The 17,765-nt window shown below is 37.3% G+C and overlaps 2 protein-coding genes and 1 long non-coding RNA gene across 4 annotated transcripts in view; 2 read left to right on the forward strand and 1 right to left on the reverse strand.

The window, feature by feature from the left end:
- Window positions 1-17,765, reverse strand: part of LOC306996212 — a 1,114,438-nt gene that overhangs the window by 691,666 nt on the left and 405,007 nt on the right. The window lies entirely within an intron of this gene.
- On the forward strand, window positions 5,914-10,312 carry dlb (deltaB). Its single transcript, XM_079607170.1, has 7 exons — window positions 5,914-6,222; window positions 6,369-6,608; window positions 6,951-7,017; window positions 7,180-7,437; window positions 7,894-8,255; window positions 8,627-8,843; window positions 9,271-10,312. Exons 1-7 carry the CDS (start codon window positions 6,172-6,174, stop codon window positions 9,921-9,923), a joined length of 1,848 nt encoding a protein of 615 aa, XP_079463296.1. The 5' UTR covers window positions 5,914-6,171; the 3' UTR covers window positions 9,924-10,312.
- On the forward strand, window positions 12,309-17,005 carry ppp1r14aa (protein phosphatase 1, regulatory (inhibitor) subunit 14Aa). 2 transcript variants are annotated; one of them, XM_079608439.1, is made up of 4 exons: window positions 12,309-12,580; window positions 14,061-14,135; window positions 14,844-14,876; window positions 15,711-17,000. In XM_079608439.1, the coding sequence occupies exons 1-4, from the start codon at window positions 12,401-12,403 to the stop codon at window positions 15,873-15,875; spliced, it is 453 nt and encodes a 150-aa protein (XP_079464565.1). In that variant the 5' UTR covers window positions 12,309-12,400; the 3' UTR covers window positions 15,876-17,000. The 2 variants fall into 2 exon arrangements, with proteins under 2 accessions (XP_079464565.1, XP_079464564.1); XM_079608438.1 differs by having other exon boundaries at window positions 12,345-12,579; window positions 14,057-14,135; window positions 15,711-17,005.

Below are 17,765 nucleotides of genomic sequence, written 5' to 3' on the forward strand. Positions count from 1 at the left end.
TTGGTTATTTGAAAAAAGGTTTAGTTGTCTCTCTTTTATTTTGTTATTTGGCAGATAGATAACTTGATTATCTGTTTACGCTTGAATTTTAAAACTTTTAAGTTCATGCTGGTCTTGATTGTTTTGTAAATCTTTTTTGTTCGAGGGAAGAAAAACAAAACAATGAAAAGACAAGTTTCCAGGACTAAATAACTGTTTTTGTAATTTTGTGTACGTATACAATACCTTTGGTCATAAGATATTTATCCTTTTGAAATAAATTTATTAAGAAAGAACATTAAATCAAAGGTGACAAAAAAGACATTTATAATGTTACAAAAGATTCTTTCAAATAAATGCTGTTCTTTTAAACTTTCTATTTATCAAAGAAAAATAGATTAGTTATATAGATTTCTAGAAATATTTGTTTCCTCAAAATGTTTTACCAGTAGGCTACAACTGATTTAAACATTGATAATAAAAATAAATGTTTCTTGAGCAAGCAAATCAACATAATAAATAAATAAATAAATAATAGATAATGTGACTGAAGACGAGTAATGATGCTGATAATTTAAAATATAAAAAAATATATATAAAAGTTATTATATTTTAAATTAAAATTCTATACCACAATTTGACTATTTTATTTTTACTGTATTTCTGGTCAAATATATGCAGTGAGCATATTTATTTTATATATTTATTTATTTTTTAAATCTTACCGGTAGTGTATATGTATTTGGATGTGATTTCACTGTAGAACCTGCCACACATCAGCTGCCATCTGGAACAAAAGAAGCAGACTGTGAAGCAACAGCGGATAGATTTATCGATCCTTCTTTTTTCAAGTATAACTCTGTCTTTCCTCCCCTTCTTCTGTTGGTCTGCTGACCTCTTCACCTTTTCATCTCTTTCTTTCACCCCTGCTGATTCTCCTGCCCTCTCTTTTATCCTACATCTGTCACTGTGGGTTCTCTAATAACATAACGCTACCTCTGCTGTGAGGCCCTCTTTTCCTCCTCAGAGGCTCATGGTGGGGCCCGTGTCAATCCCCCCATTCAACTGCATGAGCCAGGCGTGTGGCTGTGTAGTTGCGGTGTGTTCTGTGCACCTGTTCTGACATGTAATGTCTAACACTATATTTTATATATATATACACTATATATATATTTTTTCACTTTCACCTAGGTTTATGTTTTTTGTTGTTAATAAAATTATAATATTGATTATTTTAATCTGAATGAGATGTCTGCACCTTGGAACAAAACATCAAACGCTCCAAATATATATTTTTTCTTTTTGAGGGATTTCTTTTTGATAGACCCAGATGTAGAAAGAGAGACAATTTTCTAGAATAGGTTGAGAACATGAACCAGGCCAGAGTCAAAAGCGAATCTCTGACCAGAAGACCACTTCTCTGTTGTAATGTGTTTTCCAGTGTGATCTGTTTCTGTGAGATTATTCCTGTCATTTTCACATGAACGCAGCAGCTGCACACACACATACACACCCACAGCAGCTCCGATACACACATTAACATAGTTTGACCATCGGTCTGTATTATCCTCAAGGCCAGCTGATTTTGGATGTATATGCGTGTGTGTGTGTGTGTGTGTGTGTGTGTGAGTGAGACTGGTCTGCTGCCCCAAAGGGCTCAAGGCTCAACAGATGCAGTTAGAGAGAGTGTGTCCTCAGGATGCTGGTCCGGTGTGGGTCACTAATGTAGGCAGATGAACTGTGTGTGTGTGTGTGTGTGTGTATGTGTCCTATGGGAGCTGGTCTCCAGGGCGAGCAGATGTCATGACGTGTGTGGAAATCCTGGGTCGGGTGTCATCTATAGGCTCGAATAAGGATATGGCGATGTGAGTAAATGAATGTGTGAAGTTGTATGTGTGTACAGTCGAATACCTAAAGTCTGACAAGACATCAGTCTGTTTATTTGTATGAATGTGCAAGCTCATTTTGTATGTGAAAGGTTTGCTTTAATTGTAATTAATTAAAGAAATCATCTTAATTGAGATGGAAACAATGGCGCTGAGGTACTGGACAATGACTAAATGACTGAGAGGAAGTCTTTGTGTATGTCCCTTTTTGCAGGCCTGTTTGATTGCACATATGTGAGATTTGAGGTGTCTGGGTGTGGGGTTATAAATATGTATATATGCATGTGGAGTGAAGGGTGTTCTGGGGTTCCCATGCTCCTGCCACGCTTGTGTCCCACCTCAAGGGACCACCATCCCCCAACACCCATGTTACAAGACACAAATCAGTCATTGCCCATCTGCATCATCAGCATCACACACACAATGAGTCAACACTCACACATGCAATAATTCACTGAAAACACACAACCATTCTCTTACTCCGATAACGAGATTTACAGATGCCTTACTATTAAATTAGGTTTAAGACAAATTTGCATAATGGTATTAAAATTCATCTTTTGATTAGTCATTGGTTCTTGAGACATAACAAAACATAACCCCACAATTACCGGTGCTTGCCATTAATTATAAAACGGCTTTTTAAAGTTTCAAACTTTAAAAAAAAAATTAAAAAAATTGCATGGTGAAAATAATCAGAAATTATCGCTAAAATATTCTTAACACAGATTTACGATTTCATTAGATTTTCTCATTATTTTATGAAAATTGTGACATTTTATCTCACTATCCTCACTTGTCCTTAGACCAGACTACACATTGATTAAAACATGTTAAACTTAAGAGAAACACAAGTATAAATATATCAGATTAAAATGGTACATAACATAATATATACTAATAAATACAGTATGTTAGGTAAAAAATACTACTATGTCATGACAAAATAAAGAGGAAAATAAATACAGTATATCATTTTCACAACTTCTTACTGCCAAACATTTATGAAAACAGTCAGGCAATATCACAGTCACATCCAGAAAGTCCTTTTTTCTTTTTTTCTTTTGTCATATATTATGGGACAAGCAAGGTGACACAGACTCTGTAAAACTTAACCCAAATTTTTAAATTCTGTCATCATTTACTCACAGTGGTGTTGATTCATACCTGCATGACTTTTTCTTTTTGTGATATTTTGAATAATGTATAGGGAACCAAACAGTATTGGTGACCATTGACTTCCATTAGGTATATATAAAAAAATAACAAGAAACAACTCATGAGGGTGAGTAAATGAGTAATAACCAGTTTTCATTTTTAGGTGAACTATCCCTTTAAGTTTTTAAGCATTGTTTTTAAATTGGAATAGTAGGCCAAGCTGTTCATTTTATTGCCTTCTTTGCCTTCGTCAGCTAAGTATGTGAATGCTATATTGAAATTCTCTCTTTGGACAAGTGCTTCTCTTCTTTCTCTGTGCAGATGTCAGGGCTCTAAAAAAACAAAATCCAGCTAACAGCATTTAGCCCAGACCATGTGTCAGTTGCTTTTAACTGAACCTTAACTTGTTAGCACTCGCAAAGCTTTCGTTTGAGTATTAAACCATCTTGCATGCTATAGCCACAACAACAGTGTCTTGTTTTTAGTTGTTGTACTGCAGTTAAAAAAACACACTGAATGAATACTTTTGTATGCGTTTTCAGCACATATGTTTTATCTGTGACTGATAGCACATTATGTGGGAAGGTATTTAATTGTTGAATTGCTCTTTTGCTTATGTTTTTGCTCTTCGACAACAGCTTGAGGTTAAAGTACTTCAAGTTAGATATTCCATTACTTGACCATACTGAAACTTGTGTTATCAAGTGCAGAATATCATGACCATTATCAAGCTTGCATGCAACTATGCTTATTGTTGGTTTTCCTCACCTGGTCATTTGTCCTCTTACTCAACAAGAGTTTATCTCTGCCAATACACATTGTGTGGCATAAAATGTGTCTTTGTCCCCAGCATTACTGACAGGAATCATAAGTTATCAAGTTTAAAGAATCAGCTGGTTTAATGAAGTGACTTTGTTAGCTTACTAATATTTCCTGACTGTTGTCTTGACACACTTTCTAGATTTATTTACACTTAGCCTATATCTGCGGTCTTGGAGACAATATTTATGAGGTATTTTAAAAGACATTATAAGTGATGCATTGTGATTATGGCTTAATGAAAGGATCCTGAGGCACGCGTCACTCATTACCATAACAACAACAGCTCTCGAGCGAGACCGACCCCACAAAAGCACACAACCACACGTCACAACTCTTCTCGTGAATACATTTATATAAAAAGAAAATCCCATTCAGTTCGCATAACACTGAGTTACATACGCCTGTAGGTACAGTGTTCGTTACTATTCGATGTTCATGTTCATTTATTTTATATTAATCACGTAGACATAGGCCTACTTTGGAAAATAATTTACAGGCATGTAATAAAATAGTAGGCTTTTGGGCCTAGGCCTACGTTATATGAGTGGAACGGCTGCAAGTGTCTTACCGACCGCAACAGATGCCGGTTGGGTGAGTTCGGGCGGTTTGTGGTGGACAATAAGTGACCATGTGCCGCATGTTAACATACAGCTGTTGGAGCTGACCCACACAAAAGCGTCATCATGATATTTCCCCACCCATCCTCCAGACAGAGCAGCCTGCGCGTCTCTGCATACTGCACAACAAAAGACACACACACACACACACACACACACACACACACACACACACACGGTATTCCAGTCATTATGAGGACATATTATATCCCCTTACATTAAACATATAGCCTAGGCCTACCCCAACATACCCATCACAGAAAACTTTATGCATTTTTACATTTTCAAAAGTGATGATTTTAGCCTATAGGCCTATAAGCTGTGCACAAATAAAACCATCAAAAGTCAAACATATCTTCTAATAATATCCTTGTTTGGTCCCAATAACGTGTTTACCAGGTAGGCCTACCAACACTTTTGACTGACACAAACAAACAAACAAACAAACAAACAAACACTTAAGGCCTCCCACTACCCGCACGCGCCAGATCAACCACACAGTCCAAGGTTGCGTGTCTGTGTGTGTGTGTGTGTGTGCGCGCGTGCGTGTGTGTGTGTGTGTGTTTGGGTGCAGAGGAAATACTGAAAAACTGAAACGTACGTGTGCTCGATGTAAAAGTACACTATTCTGGTGGAAACAACAGTAATTGGAAATATAGCCTATATTTTTTAAATGGGATAATATTTTTGAAATAAAACATAAACAATTGTTATTTTATGTTTAATATATATATATATATATATATATATATATATATATATATATATATATATATATATATAGAGAGAGAGAGAGAGAGAGAGAGAGAGAGCCCATTGATATAAAAAATAGCCTAATAAGAAAGCTTTTTTTCAATGTCAAAACATTTGTCAAAATATTTGCAGAGATTTAGACTTTTATCCTATAAGTTTTACTTTCACGCAACTTTATTATACCTCAGAACTACTGCTCGCATTATGAAGCGTCCTAATTAAAAAGGCATTTTTGCACCGTATATAATTTTTGGTTCATCGAATAGGCTATAGCTACCGTGTAGCATTTCTGTTTGCTTTTTTAAATTACCGTTAATAATTTTTTAATAAACTTCAAGTAAACAAATCAAATCTGAATCACTACAGGTCACAGTCAGATGTTTTCATTTCTTAATTCAAGTAGTGCGAATAAACTAATTAAACTAAAACTAATAAACTAATTCTGAAAGTCGAGTGACAAACGCGCCTGTTTGCTGAATTTACCTTTATTATTTCGCAAAATAACGAAATATTCATCAAGTTTTCATACTTGAGATCTCCTGTGCACATCTGCATCACTATGAAAAATAATAAATGATATAGACAGCAGTGTGGCTAGCTTCAACCCTAACCCTTCAACTCCATCTACACAACTGCCACACGCAGCAGCAGATCAATTTAATCAGGCCAATATTATGGCATATGTCCCCTCTGACGTCACGTGAAGGGGGGCAAGACGTATATAACGGCGTCCATTCATCAAGACATTCAATGAAGTTAACCCGCACGCGCTGAAGAACGGAGACGACGAGTGCGCTTTTCCTCTGAAGACACACTGGACTTTCATGGACGTGCCAAAGATTTCTTACCAGGATATCTAACTGTTTTTTTCTTCTTCTGTATCTCTAAACACTTTCAAGCTGCGGATGAAGATACGTGCGCGTTGTTGTAATAAAGTTTAGGATTAACTGAGCGAGATGGCGCATCTGTCTTTGTACTGCCTGCTGTCTGTGTCGCTTTTCCAGTTGGTAAGGAGCCAGTTCAAGGCTTTGCCTATACTTCATTCATCTTTTCATTTTCTCTTTAATGTGTATTTATAGTATGAATTGTTTATTTATTTTATTAAAATATGTAGAAGTCACATACAGCCTACGGTTTTTCTGTTCTTGAACAGGTGGTTTCATCGGGTGTATTTGAATTGAAAGTTCACTCGTTCAGCACGACACGGCGCTTGTGCAGGAGGACGCGAGACTGCAACATCTTTTTCAGGATTTGTCTCAAGCATTCTGAGGACGTCATCTCCGCCGAGCCTCCGTGCACCTTCGGAACCGGTCAGACGAGTGTCCTGCGAGCGGACCAGAGCTCTATAGCCAGCAGCGCAGCCATCCGGGTGCCTTTCCACTTCAAGTGGCCGGTAAAGTGACATTAATAGATTAACACTAGCAAACAATATTTCATTAATTCATTGTGTAATTATTAAGCTGATCTGATAACTAATAAGACAAATGCTGCCTATAATTTTTTTTGCATTAAAATTATTATTTTTATTCTAGTTCCCTTAAGTTTAACTAAACATTTAACATGTAAATAAGTGCAAAAGACCATAAACAAGACCATGCAAAGGTCTGAAAACGTAACAAATTGGCCCATAAGTAAAACAAAACGAAAGAAAAAGAAATAAAGACAGAGATTGTTAGCTTCTCAGTTTGAGTGAAACATTTTCCTTGGATCTGGAATAACAACTTGTTCTTTTCAGGGGACGTTTTCTCTTATTATTGAGGCATGGAATGCAGAGTCTCCCAAAGAGCATCATGATTACACAGGTGAGTGGCCCTGTTTCAGAGACTCTGTAGCTATTCAATTCAAAACCAAGATACAGACATGATGCATTACTAAATTAAGAGTTTTATTTATTTATTTATTTATTTATTTAATTAATTAATTCACTGCTTTTTCAAGCTAAAATTTTGAATTTTTCCAAACAGAGAATCAAAACAACCTGATCAGTCGTTTAGCAACACGAAGGCGCTTGGCGATTGGGGAAGACTGGTCTCAGGATGTTCATTTCGGCGACCAGAGCGAGCTCCGTTACTCGTATCACGTTTTCTGTGATGAGTTTTACTACGGCGAGGCGTGTTCGGATTACTGCCGTCCCCGTGACGACACGCTGGGACACTACACCTGCGATGAGAGCGGGAACAGGGAATGCCAAGAGGGATGGCAGGGAGACTACTGCTCCGATCGTGAGTAACCTACAATCTGTGTGTGTGTCAGAGGTCTGTTCAGTCCTTTGGGATAGTATGTCTGGGTCCTAAAGAAGCAGTCCTATCTCTGTCTTGATCACTGTATTTATGTGCTATTGTGTGTGTTGGAACCTGAGCAGCAGCATTACGTCCGTCTTATCTCTCATATCTTAGTGTGTGTGTCTGATGGAAGTTGAGCTGCTCCTTCAGAGCTTCTGCACTTCTTTTGTTCAGCCTAACAAAGAAACCCAACAGATACATGCTAGAGGGTCGTTCTCTGTGTGTGTGTGTGTGTGTGTGCACGCTTGCCATAGCTCAAAATACAAAAGAGTTCATTACCTCTGTCAGCTCACCAGCTGCTGGCCCCTACACTTAACACACCCATTCATCTGCCCTCTCCGGGGGGCGTGGTGTGTGTGTGGTGTGCTTACCCCCCTTCTCTGTCTCCCCCCACAGCCATCTGCTCTTCGGACTGCAGTGAGCGACACGGTTACTGCGAGTCACCCGGAGAGTGTAAGTGTCGTCTGGGATGGCAGGGGCCGTCCTGCAGCGAGTGTGTGCATTACCCAGGATGCCTGCATGGGACCTGCTCGCAGCCGTGGCAGTGTGTGTGCAAGGAGGGATGGGGAGGCCTCTTTTGTAACCAGGACCTCAACTACTGCACCAACCACAAACCCTGTGCTAATGGTGCCACCTGCACCAACACTGGACAGGGCAGCTACACTTGCACCTGCCGGCCAGGATATGGGGGCACAAACTGTGAGCTGGAGATCAACGAGTGTGACTGCAACCCCTGCAAGAATGGTGGCAGTTGCAACGTAAGTCTAAGCTCACTTATTGAAAAAACTCTATCTATCTATCTATCTATCTATCTATCTATCTATCTATCTATCTATCTATCTATCTATCTATCTATCTATCTATCTATCTATCTATCTATCTATCTATCTATCTATCTATCTATCTATCTATCTATCTATCTATTTACATTTTTGTTCAAAAACAAACATTTACACACTTAGCTTGGAGTTAATACATTTTATTTAAAACTACAATTAATATAGGCTAAATAAATAACAGTAAAATAAGAATGTACAAACTGTATGGATGTGATTTAGGATAAATAAATGTGCTCAGATCAATGGATTGTGGAGATCAAAAATGATTTGATACCTATTTTCCCTTGCAGGATTTGGAGAACGATTACTCCTGCACATGTCCTCAGGGATTCTATGGGAAGAACTGTGAGATTATTGCGATGACGTGCGCTGATGACCCCTGCTTTAACGGAGGGACATGTGAGGAGAAATTCACCGGTGGCTACGTCTGCCGCTGCCCCCCAGCCTTTACTGGATCCAACTGTGAGAAAAGACTGGACCGCTGCAGCCACAAACCATGTGCCAATGGTGAGTTTTTGTGTTGATTGAAAAAACGCAATAACAGAATTGTGTACAAAACACCCACATTTACCATTGACTAACCCTCATGTTAGAAATCTTTCTTTTGTGGAACACAAAATAAGTTTTGAAGAATGCTAATGTTGCTCATACAATGAAAATGGATGGCAACTACCGCCTCTCATGCTCCAAACAAGTAAAAGCATATTAAAAATGTATTACAAATGCACTAAGTCTTATGAACACACTTTTATGCATGGATTTTTTTTACATTTAATTCATTTGACCGCTGTGGTCACCATTCACTTTTTTTTTGTATAGTAAAGAGCATAGTTCTAAGCATTTTTGTGCAACCACACACATGCACATGTGCTACTGTTACAGTTCCTCTCTTCTACACCTACTCATATGTAACCTCCTCTCTCTTTGGTTGTAGGTGGTGAGTGTGTGGATCTGGGTGCTAGTGCTCTGTGTCGCTGTCGCCCTGGTTTCACCGGCTCTCGCTGTGAGACAAACATCGACGACTGTGCCCGCTATCCATGTCAAAATGCCGGAACCTGCCAAGACGGCATTAACGACTACACCTGCACCTGCACTCTAGGTTTTATGGGTAAAAACTGCAGCCTCCGAGCAGACGCTTGTCTCACGAACCCATGCCTTAACGGGGGAACTTGCTACACACATTTCTCAGGGCCAGTGTGTCAGTGTGTGCCTGGCTTCATGGGTTCAACCTGTGAGTTTCCTGTGCAGGGAGGTCTGGAGATGATGGCCCCCCGGGTTGGGCGGACCTCGCCTTCAGCTGTGGCGGTGTCATGTGTGTTAGGTGTGCTGGCTGTGTTTTTAGGAGTGTGTGTGGGACTGGTGGTGATCAGGAGGAGGAGGCATAGACTGCGCAGACAGCAGCTGTGCGATTCTGTGTTTAATGATTTGGAGACAGTGAATAATTTCGACAGGCAGCAATATCCCTATGATCGAGAATTTAGTCAGGTGAAACCCAGCAACACCGAGAGCCGAATGTCATTGGCGGCCTCTCACACACTGCCTGCTGGGCAGGACTTCCTGTGGAGTGCTGGAGGAGGGCTTAGATGAGACGCATCCACATGTACATGTGTGTAAATGCCCAAATGCATACACTGATGTAGAAACGTGAGCATATACACGGACACACAAACTCATATGCAGGGATGAGAATTTGGATGTAGCACTTGCTTTTGTCTTAATTTTTATGAATGAGTGAATGAATGAATGAATGAGTGAATGAATGAATGAAGTATGTCTTAGCTGAATAAGGGATTGGACCTTTGCCATCTGTAAAGGTGGAAGACTCTGTAAACCAAAAACTAAAAGAAACAAACACTCACACTACTGTGTGCTGGGCTCTGTGAATCTGTTTTCATATGAAGACAGACACAAGTGCTAAAAGCTAAAACAGACTTAGGTTACAGAACTCTATATGAAGAGAACTCATATCTTTATACAAAGATAAAAAAAGTGAAAAATAGCTCTATACAAAGAGAACCAAGTAAGGAAATACCTCTATTGAAAGAGAAAGAAGTAAGTTAAACTGAAGAGCATTGAAGTCAGGTGCTTTCTTGTCAAACTCTGGGCTCTGTATGAGACTGATGAAAACAATAACTTTTTTTTATTGCATAAGGGTGAGAGTATCACCTTTGTTCATTTGTCAGGATGTTACCAGCAACAGGTTTAATAATAATAATAAAAAGGTATAAATAAGAGAAAGCAAGCAGAACACAGTCAGGAATATCAAACGATATTCTTAAGACCAAATGGGAAGATTTTGCTCCAGTTTTGTATTGTGTATTAAGCAGTGTGTTTTTTTTCCTCGAATGATATGGGGAAATGTGTCATGGTTCTTATGTTAAATTACATAAAATCAGATTTTCTTCAATGGGGTTTGTCTAATGAATGTTTATTTCTTTTGCCAGATGTTTCCTATTAATTTAAACCTAAGTTTACGCCTAAGTTTCTATTTTGCATTTTTGTACTTTTGCTTTCAATCATTGTCTTATCTTTGTAAAGATTTTATGTTAATTTATTTTGTATGTGTTTGTTATTTTAATTATATGAAGTAAATTATATGAGAAAAACACCTCATTTGTTCAATTCTATTCTTTCTACAATGTTTGATTAGTTTTTTTTATTGCTTACACACTTAAAGTGGTACTTGAGACACTCAGAGAAACCATTCACTCATGTACGGTACCTAATCTTCAGACCAAGTCTGGAAAACCAAGCATGCTGTACACTCAGTTTGCCATTGTTAAACAAACAGTTTTTTGCCCCGTGCATTTCTGTTAATATTGTAAATATACCTAATTTGATCACTTAGAAATTTGCATTTCTGTTTATTCTGTAAATATATACTGAATATATATATATATATATATATATATAAGTGAAGTCGTCACCTTTTATTTCTATTATGCTTCATACAACACAACTTGTTTCAATGCTGCTTCATATTAACAAATTTAAATTCTGCTGTAAAGCAGCTCTAACAAGCCAATAGTGTCATTATTCAGATCAAGTCAGTTTAGAGTTGATTCAATTAAATGTAATAACTGTAAAGTTAATCAATTGTGCATACATACTGTACAGTGTATTTGTGCAAATACATGTACGTGTGAGTGCTATGACAAACTCCTGTGCACTCCACTTCACACTGAACAAGCAAAAGACACATTTTTCACATCTGTGTGTAGTTTGGCGTGTAGGGTGAATGTAAAGTGGGCCATTTTTTGTTAAACGTGCAATTTAGATGCCTAGATGTTTTGTTCTATAGGCATTCTTTTTTTTTTTTCTCTTTTTTTTTTTTTTTTACTTTAAGGTCCAGCTATAATATTTCAATTTGAATACAGTTGATATGTGTTATTTGAAAGGTATATACAATATACATTTTGAGATCATGCGCTCCAGACACATTTATTTTCAGGTAAAGTTGGCCAGCTGGTCTGTTAAAGTGGGCCATCCCTGATCTTAATAAAAAAACACATGATTTATTAACACATATTGTCAAACAAACATATTCAACAACATATTTAACAAACCCAAAATCATATGGCCTAGACTATGCGTAAAATGCATGTTCAAAATTAAAAACAACTGATAGAACATGTGTTGACATTAAATTTGATGAAATCTGAATATCAGAATATTCAGAAATCAGTATATGGATGACAATGACCTCTACAACATATTAAAAATGGGACTGTAACACATGCAACAACAAATAGGCCTAGGCTAACAAAAATGTAATTAGAGGAACATTTAAAACGGTAACCATATTGTACAACTTTTAGTAAAAATCTGTTTTCTCTCTAAACACTTTAAATAAAGTTTTTATGTCCATATTTAAAAGCTTTATATTCTGAATATATTCTGGGGTTTACATAAATTATACTTTTTTTCTGTTACAACCTTAAATGTAGCCCTACCCCATAAATCCTCGAGCGTCTGACGTTAGCTACCTCCAATCAAGCGCGAGCCACTCAGCGTCCAGTTTCTTCTGTCCTCGCGCTCATTCACAAGCACAGGCGAATGCAAACATGGCTGAGGAGATACATACCAGTCATTCCCCGGATTTAGACACTGGTCCAGAGCACGGGATGAACATACATAAGCGCCAAGCCCGCGTTACAGTAAAATACAACCGTAAACAGCTTCAGAAAAGACTGGACGTGGAGAAATGGATCGATGAAGGGCTTGAGAGCCTGTACGAGGGCAAGGTGAGTGTCCATGCTCATCCTCACATGTGCAGAGTTGACGCTGGAAACTACAGGTTGGTGAGTTCTGAAAAAAGAATCGAGTTTGATGGAAAAATGAACGAGGGCGCCACACATGCATTTCCACACTCTACTGTCTCATGCGTTATTTTGAAATGTTTGACTGCTGAATAGTGTAACAGTTCCTTCTTTAAGAAGTTGACCACAAACGTTTACACAATACTCTCAATGTCAGTTTAAAAAAATGCATATTCACCTACTTTGAACTATTAAATTCAGGTTTCTTATTGTAAACAGGTGTGTTGATTTTTGCATAGTTGAGTGCATTAGTGTATGGACCGTTTTTGTGCTGCTTACCCAGCTATAATTACTATAACATTACTATAATGTTTGGTCATTTTGGTTTTAAAAAGTGCCTGTAGACAGAATACATATTTTACACCACTCAATGTAAACGAAAGACTGTTTCTGCATATAAATATTTTCATTTTGATTATGTTGACAACACCGTTCTGTTTTATCTGTGTGTATTTACATTTTCCCAAATGAAAATGTAATGTTTCCATTTCAAATTTTTGCATTTAGTAGATACTTTTATCCTACGCTACTACAAGAGAAACAAAAGCAATTAATCAAAGATCCAACAAAATGTATATATATTTAAAGCCAGGTTTATTAGGTTGTATAAAGCAGATTATATTATCTCCTCATGCACCTTTAAATGGACTGAGAGGAGACATTTTTCTGTGAGTCTCAAGTTTATAAACAACAGCCTTTGTCAATGTAAGTGTGTTGTGACAAAATAATATTAGTTGGATAATGTTAGATAAGTATTAAGTTGTCTGTCCATAAAAGGTGAGGATGAGCAGGCCCCTGGAGGTACTTAGGGAGGTTCTGCCTTTTCTCCCTCAATTACAGAGGGGGATCACTTGGTTTTATCACTACCTTACATGGGCACCCCTGAGAAAGCTTCTGCGGCAGCAACAGGCAGGAAGTTGTGAGACCCTGTCCCACAGTAAGAGATGACAGAGATGTCTCTTGGGAGTTGTGTTATGCGATCTGTTATCTCGATTTGTTCTTTTGCTTCTGTGTACGCAAAAGTTTCCCACTGAGATTATGGAATATTGAGACTGAAGATATTATGAGATACGGAAACTGTTGGCTGCTGAAAAGTTGAGGAACAATAATATATAATAGGCAGTGGAGATGTGAAGTGGAATAAACAAATGAGGTTCAGTGCAGCGGTGCCATAATTGTTCTATATGCTGTAATTGTTGGAGCTTACATTGGACTTCATGTCAATAATGTCAGATTTACAGTTTGGTCTATGCCTATATGTTTTTAGCTTCTCATATTAGGCCTAATCTGCAGTGTTTTATTTTTAAATTCTTATACCTGTGTATTTTTTTTAATATGTATTTCTGGAACAGTTAATGCTATTAGCACCCTTACTAATTGTTTTTTGTGTGTGTTTATGTTGGAGGATATGCCAGAGGAAGTGAACATTGATGATTTGTTGGATCTCTCAAGTGATGAAGAGCGAACACACAAACTACAGGTCCCATAATCCTCCTCTCTCACTCACACCACATCCTGTGCTTGTATAGCCATATTTACATTTATGAATTTAACAGATGCTTTTAAAAGCAACTTATAAAAGAGGAACAAAGCAATTTGTTAAAGAGACAATAATATTCATAATATACAATGCCAGAAAAAATATTTTTTTGCGCACTGGGAAAATCTCGTACAAATGTCAGGTAAATAAAATGACCCTCTAGAGAAGAAGAAAATGCATTAGTAAGCATTTCTTAATGTTCCCCCGCCCCAATACATTAGTGCTCAAATAATACATTAACTTTATTTTATTTTTCAAAATATGGCTCTTTTTAATTCTTCAAATTTTAAAGTTTGTATCTCACATGAAAATGACATGTAAAAGATAGGACCATTGACCTTGTCTGCCATTTTAATTTTAGATGAAGATGGTGAGTGGATCCCAGAGCTTTTATACCATGTCCCTTGACCTAAGTATTTGCGGGGACTCCCTCTTCAACATTTTTCTCAGAAATTAGAACTTTATAGACTCATTTGTATGAATGCTTTACACAATATAGAACAATTTAAGGTGCTATATTCTCCACTAGTTAGTGTACACAGTTGTTATTATAAGTATTACTGACTTTTTTTTAATTTAATTTTGTATTTGATTTTGTTTTGTTTTTTAAGTTTAGAAATTATTTATTTGTTTTTATTTGTTTCACAGGTTCTTCTGCAAACCTGCACTAGGAACACGGAGGTACTTTCCTCAATCCTTCCATCTGTAAATCATTCTCTTTGTCATCATCTTTCTATCCTAACATTTTTCTTGTTTCTTTAAAAAAAATTTGTGTACTCATCCTCATTACCCCTCTATGGACTTTTTTCTCATCCCTTTCCTGCTCTCTCCCACTCTCTCTGAGGGACACTGCAGTGGCTGACACTCCCTTCCCCGTGTTTCTCACAATGATCACTGTCAATGACTGATTTGTTCTCTCTTTCCCTTTGCCCCTATTGCTCTCTGTTAGTACAAAGGCATTCTTTCATCGGGGCTCTTTAACAATGTTCACTCTCAGCCTTTTGATTAGTGTGTGTTTGTCACTGTGTGTGTATGTGCTGAAGATTGTGCGTCTCTGGGTAGTGTTGAAATGCTGACACATCATGGAGAATCAGTCGAGAGGAACGTGGCACTTACCTCACACTCACACACACTCACAAAACACTGACATCTGAAAAGCGTAATCAGTTTTCATGTGTGATACACACCAGGGCACAATTCTCACCATTTTCAATTTGATTGTTTAAGATTGTGAAGCTTAAAAGAGTAAACATAGAAACTGCTGACTGGTACACACACAGTCCGCAGAAGATATTTACGAGTTGTATATAGTTTACGCTGAACATCTACGCTGAAGGTCTTGTGTGTAGTTTATTGAAATTGTGTGCAAGCAATTAAAAAAAATATGTAATCTCATAATTTCTTCTTCTTCTGGGTTTTACATAAATTATATTTTTTTCTAACAAAAAAAAAAACATTTACATGCTTAAGCACAATTACTATAAGTATGTACAGCTAAATTGTGTGTGTGTTCAGGCCTTCATTGCTGAGCTGTTGCAGAAGCTGCATGGTCTCCACAAACAGGAAGAGTTGCAGAATGAAGGAATTGAGCATCCCTGTCTCCACACGTACCCACATCACCATGGCAACATCCATCATCACAGAGGCGACCATAATCATCCAACACATCAGACACTGTGATTGTATCTGTTCTGGATTATTGCGGTCACTGGACTGAGCTCCCTAACACACTCAGGACACACATGCAACGTGCAGTATCCAACTAGTTTAGCGACTCTGTAACTGTGAGGTGTTTGTTTACAAACTCATAAGAGTGGTACATTTAATAGTGTTCACTTGTCAAATTGCCATCACTCTCGGTATGGTAAATATTTGCCATAGCAATAATTTGTTTGCAGGTTTTTTTGTTTTTGTTTGAACTAACAGAATGCAAATTTACTTGCATTTAAAGCTAAATCTGGTGACATGCAAATTCACAATAATATACTAACATGTTAACAATCACAGGAAAGTATGTCATTGGACATACTAATTAAGTTTAATAGTGTTTATGAAAAAAGTTTAATAAAAGTAACAATTATTTGTATATGTGTGTGGTGTTAATGGCAGGTGAACAGAGCATCACATCGATCTATGGTGCGCTATAATGTATTGTCCACCAGAGGGAGAAGTGATGCAGAAGATGTGCACTTTTCTCTGTATTATACGGTAGTACCTCATCTGTAGATAGACTAAACAACTAGACCTACATGAGAGTAAGCCATTAATGGAGGTGGCTTTTATTTATGTCTCTGTTTTTACTTGTACAACTCAGTGCATAATTAAAAAAAATTATATATATATTTTTAGGTTATGGTAAAATGTCTGTGAAAATCTAAAGATTCTTAGTTATCCTGTTCATATTAGAATGTTCTAGTGGTTTTCAACCTTTTTGACTCCAAGGCCCACTTTTGTCTAAGTCAATATTCGAAGGCCCTCCTGTCTAAACTGATATGTACCTCTGGTACTTCAGTTGTAATTCAAATAAACTGTAATAAAATATGATGCCAGTTAAAAATTTTGCATTTTTATTTACCCTGGTTTCACAGACAAGGCTTAAGCCTATAGTCCCAGACTAAAGTGAATTATTGATTGTTCTAACTGAAAGGAACTTGCACCGATGAATCTGTAATATCTGAATATGTAAAAGATACATTTACAAAAGTCCAGTAATGTTTTTTTCTAAGGCATGTTTATAAAAGCTAAATGTCCTATTTAAACTAAGGCAGAATCCTGGCTTAATCTAAAGGCTGTCTGTTAAACCAGGCAGTATTTTATTTGCGAATTAATACGGTTTTAACTTATAAATTTGAATAAATGTAAGACTTATTAGAGCCTCTCTGGAAGTTTTGCAGAGGCCCCACAGTGGGGTCCGGTCCCCTGTAAATAACCACTGTTCTAGTAGATTCATTCTGGACAACTGGTTGTGTTTGACCATTCATCCAAGAAGCCTTTTGGGTATTTTGGAAGGCGTTGCACAGCTTGTGCTAAATCAGGGGTTTTCATACTGTTTCTGGAGCATCCAAAATATGCAGTCCTGGGGATTTTCCAGGATCAATAAGAAAACCCCAATACTAAATGAATCTACAAGTCCAGTGATTCCCAACCCTAACGAAATCTTGCATTTGCTGTACAAGACCTGATGGTTAATTCATAAATTCACATAATTAGAATGTAAAATATGAGAATTATAGGAACAGCCTATTCCAGCTGTTCTAATAGGATACCTTTAAAAGTTTCAGTTACTATGTCAACTGTCTAAGGTTAAGATGATTAACATCAAGATTAGTGACACTGTACTGATCTGAGATCTCAGTGAAACCAAGTAACTGGATATTAAAACTGTTGTCAAAACATTATCTCTGTTAAATTATTTATATACCTTTATTTAACCAGGCAAGTCACTTAAGAACAATTTCTTATTTTCAACAACAGCCAAGCGTGTGTGTGTGTGTGTGTGTGTCTATGTTTGTTTAGGGAGGGTGTCTCTTTTTCCTCAGGAAAATGCATCATCATCTGGGAGCAAACTGA

The sequence above is a fragment of the Phoxinus phoxinus genome, assembly GCF_949152265.1.
Source record: "Phoxinus phoxinus genome assembly, chromosome: 3".
NCBI lineage: Eukaryota > Metazoa > Chordata > Actinopteri > Cypriniformes > Leuciscidae > Phoxinus > Phoxinus phoxinus.

What these genes read in the sequence shown, in the direction of transcription:
- dlb (XM_079607170.1), top strand. Translation starts at nt 6,172, where the DNA reads ATGGCGCATCTGTCTTTGTACTGCCTGCTGTCTGTGTCGCTTTTCCAG. An exon ending in CTTTCCACTTCAAGTGGCCG is followed by an intron (nt 6,609 to 6,950) that starts GTAAAGTGACAT and finishes TGTTCTTTTCAG; the next exon opens with GGGACGTTTTCTCTTATTAT. An exon ending in CCACAAACCATGTGCCAATG is followed by an intron (nt 8,844 to 9,270) that starts GTGAGTTTTTGT and finishes CTTTGGTTGTAG; the next exon opens with GTGGTGAGTGTGTGGATCTG.
- ppp1r14aa (XM_079608438.1), top strand. Translation starts at nt 12,401, where the DNA reads ATGGCTGAGGAGATACATACCAGTCATTCCCCGGATTTAGACACTGGT. An exon ending in AGCGAACACACAAACTACAG is followed by an intron (nt 14,136 to 14,843) that starts GTCCCATAATCC and finishes TTTGTTTCACAG; the next exon opens with GTTCTTCTGCAAACCTGCAC. An exon ending in CCTGCACTAGGAACACGGAG is followed by an intron (nt 14,877 to 15,710) that starts GTACTTTCCTCA and finishes GTGTGTGTTCAG; the next exon opens with GCCTTCATTGCTGAGCTGTT.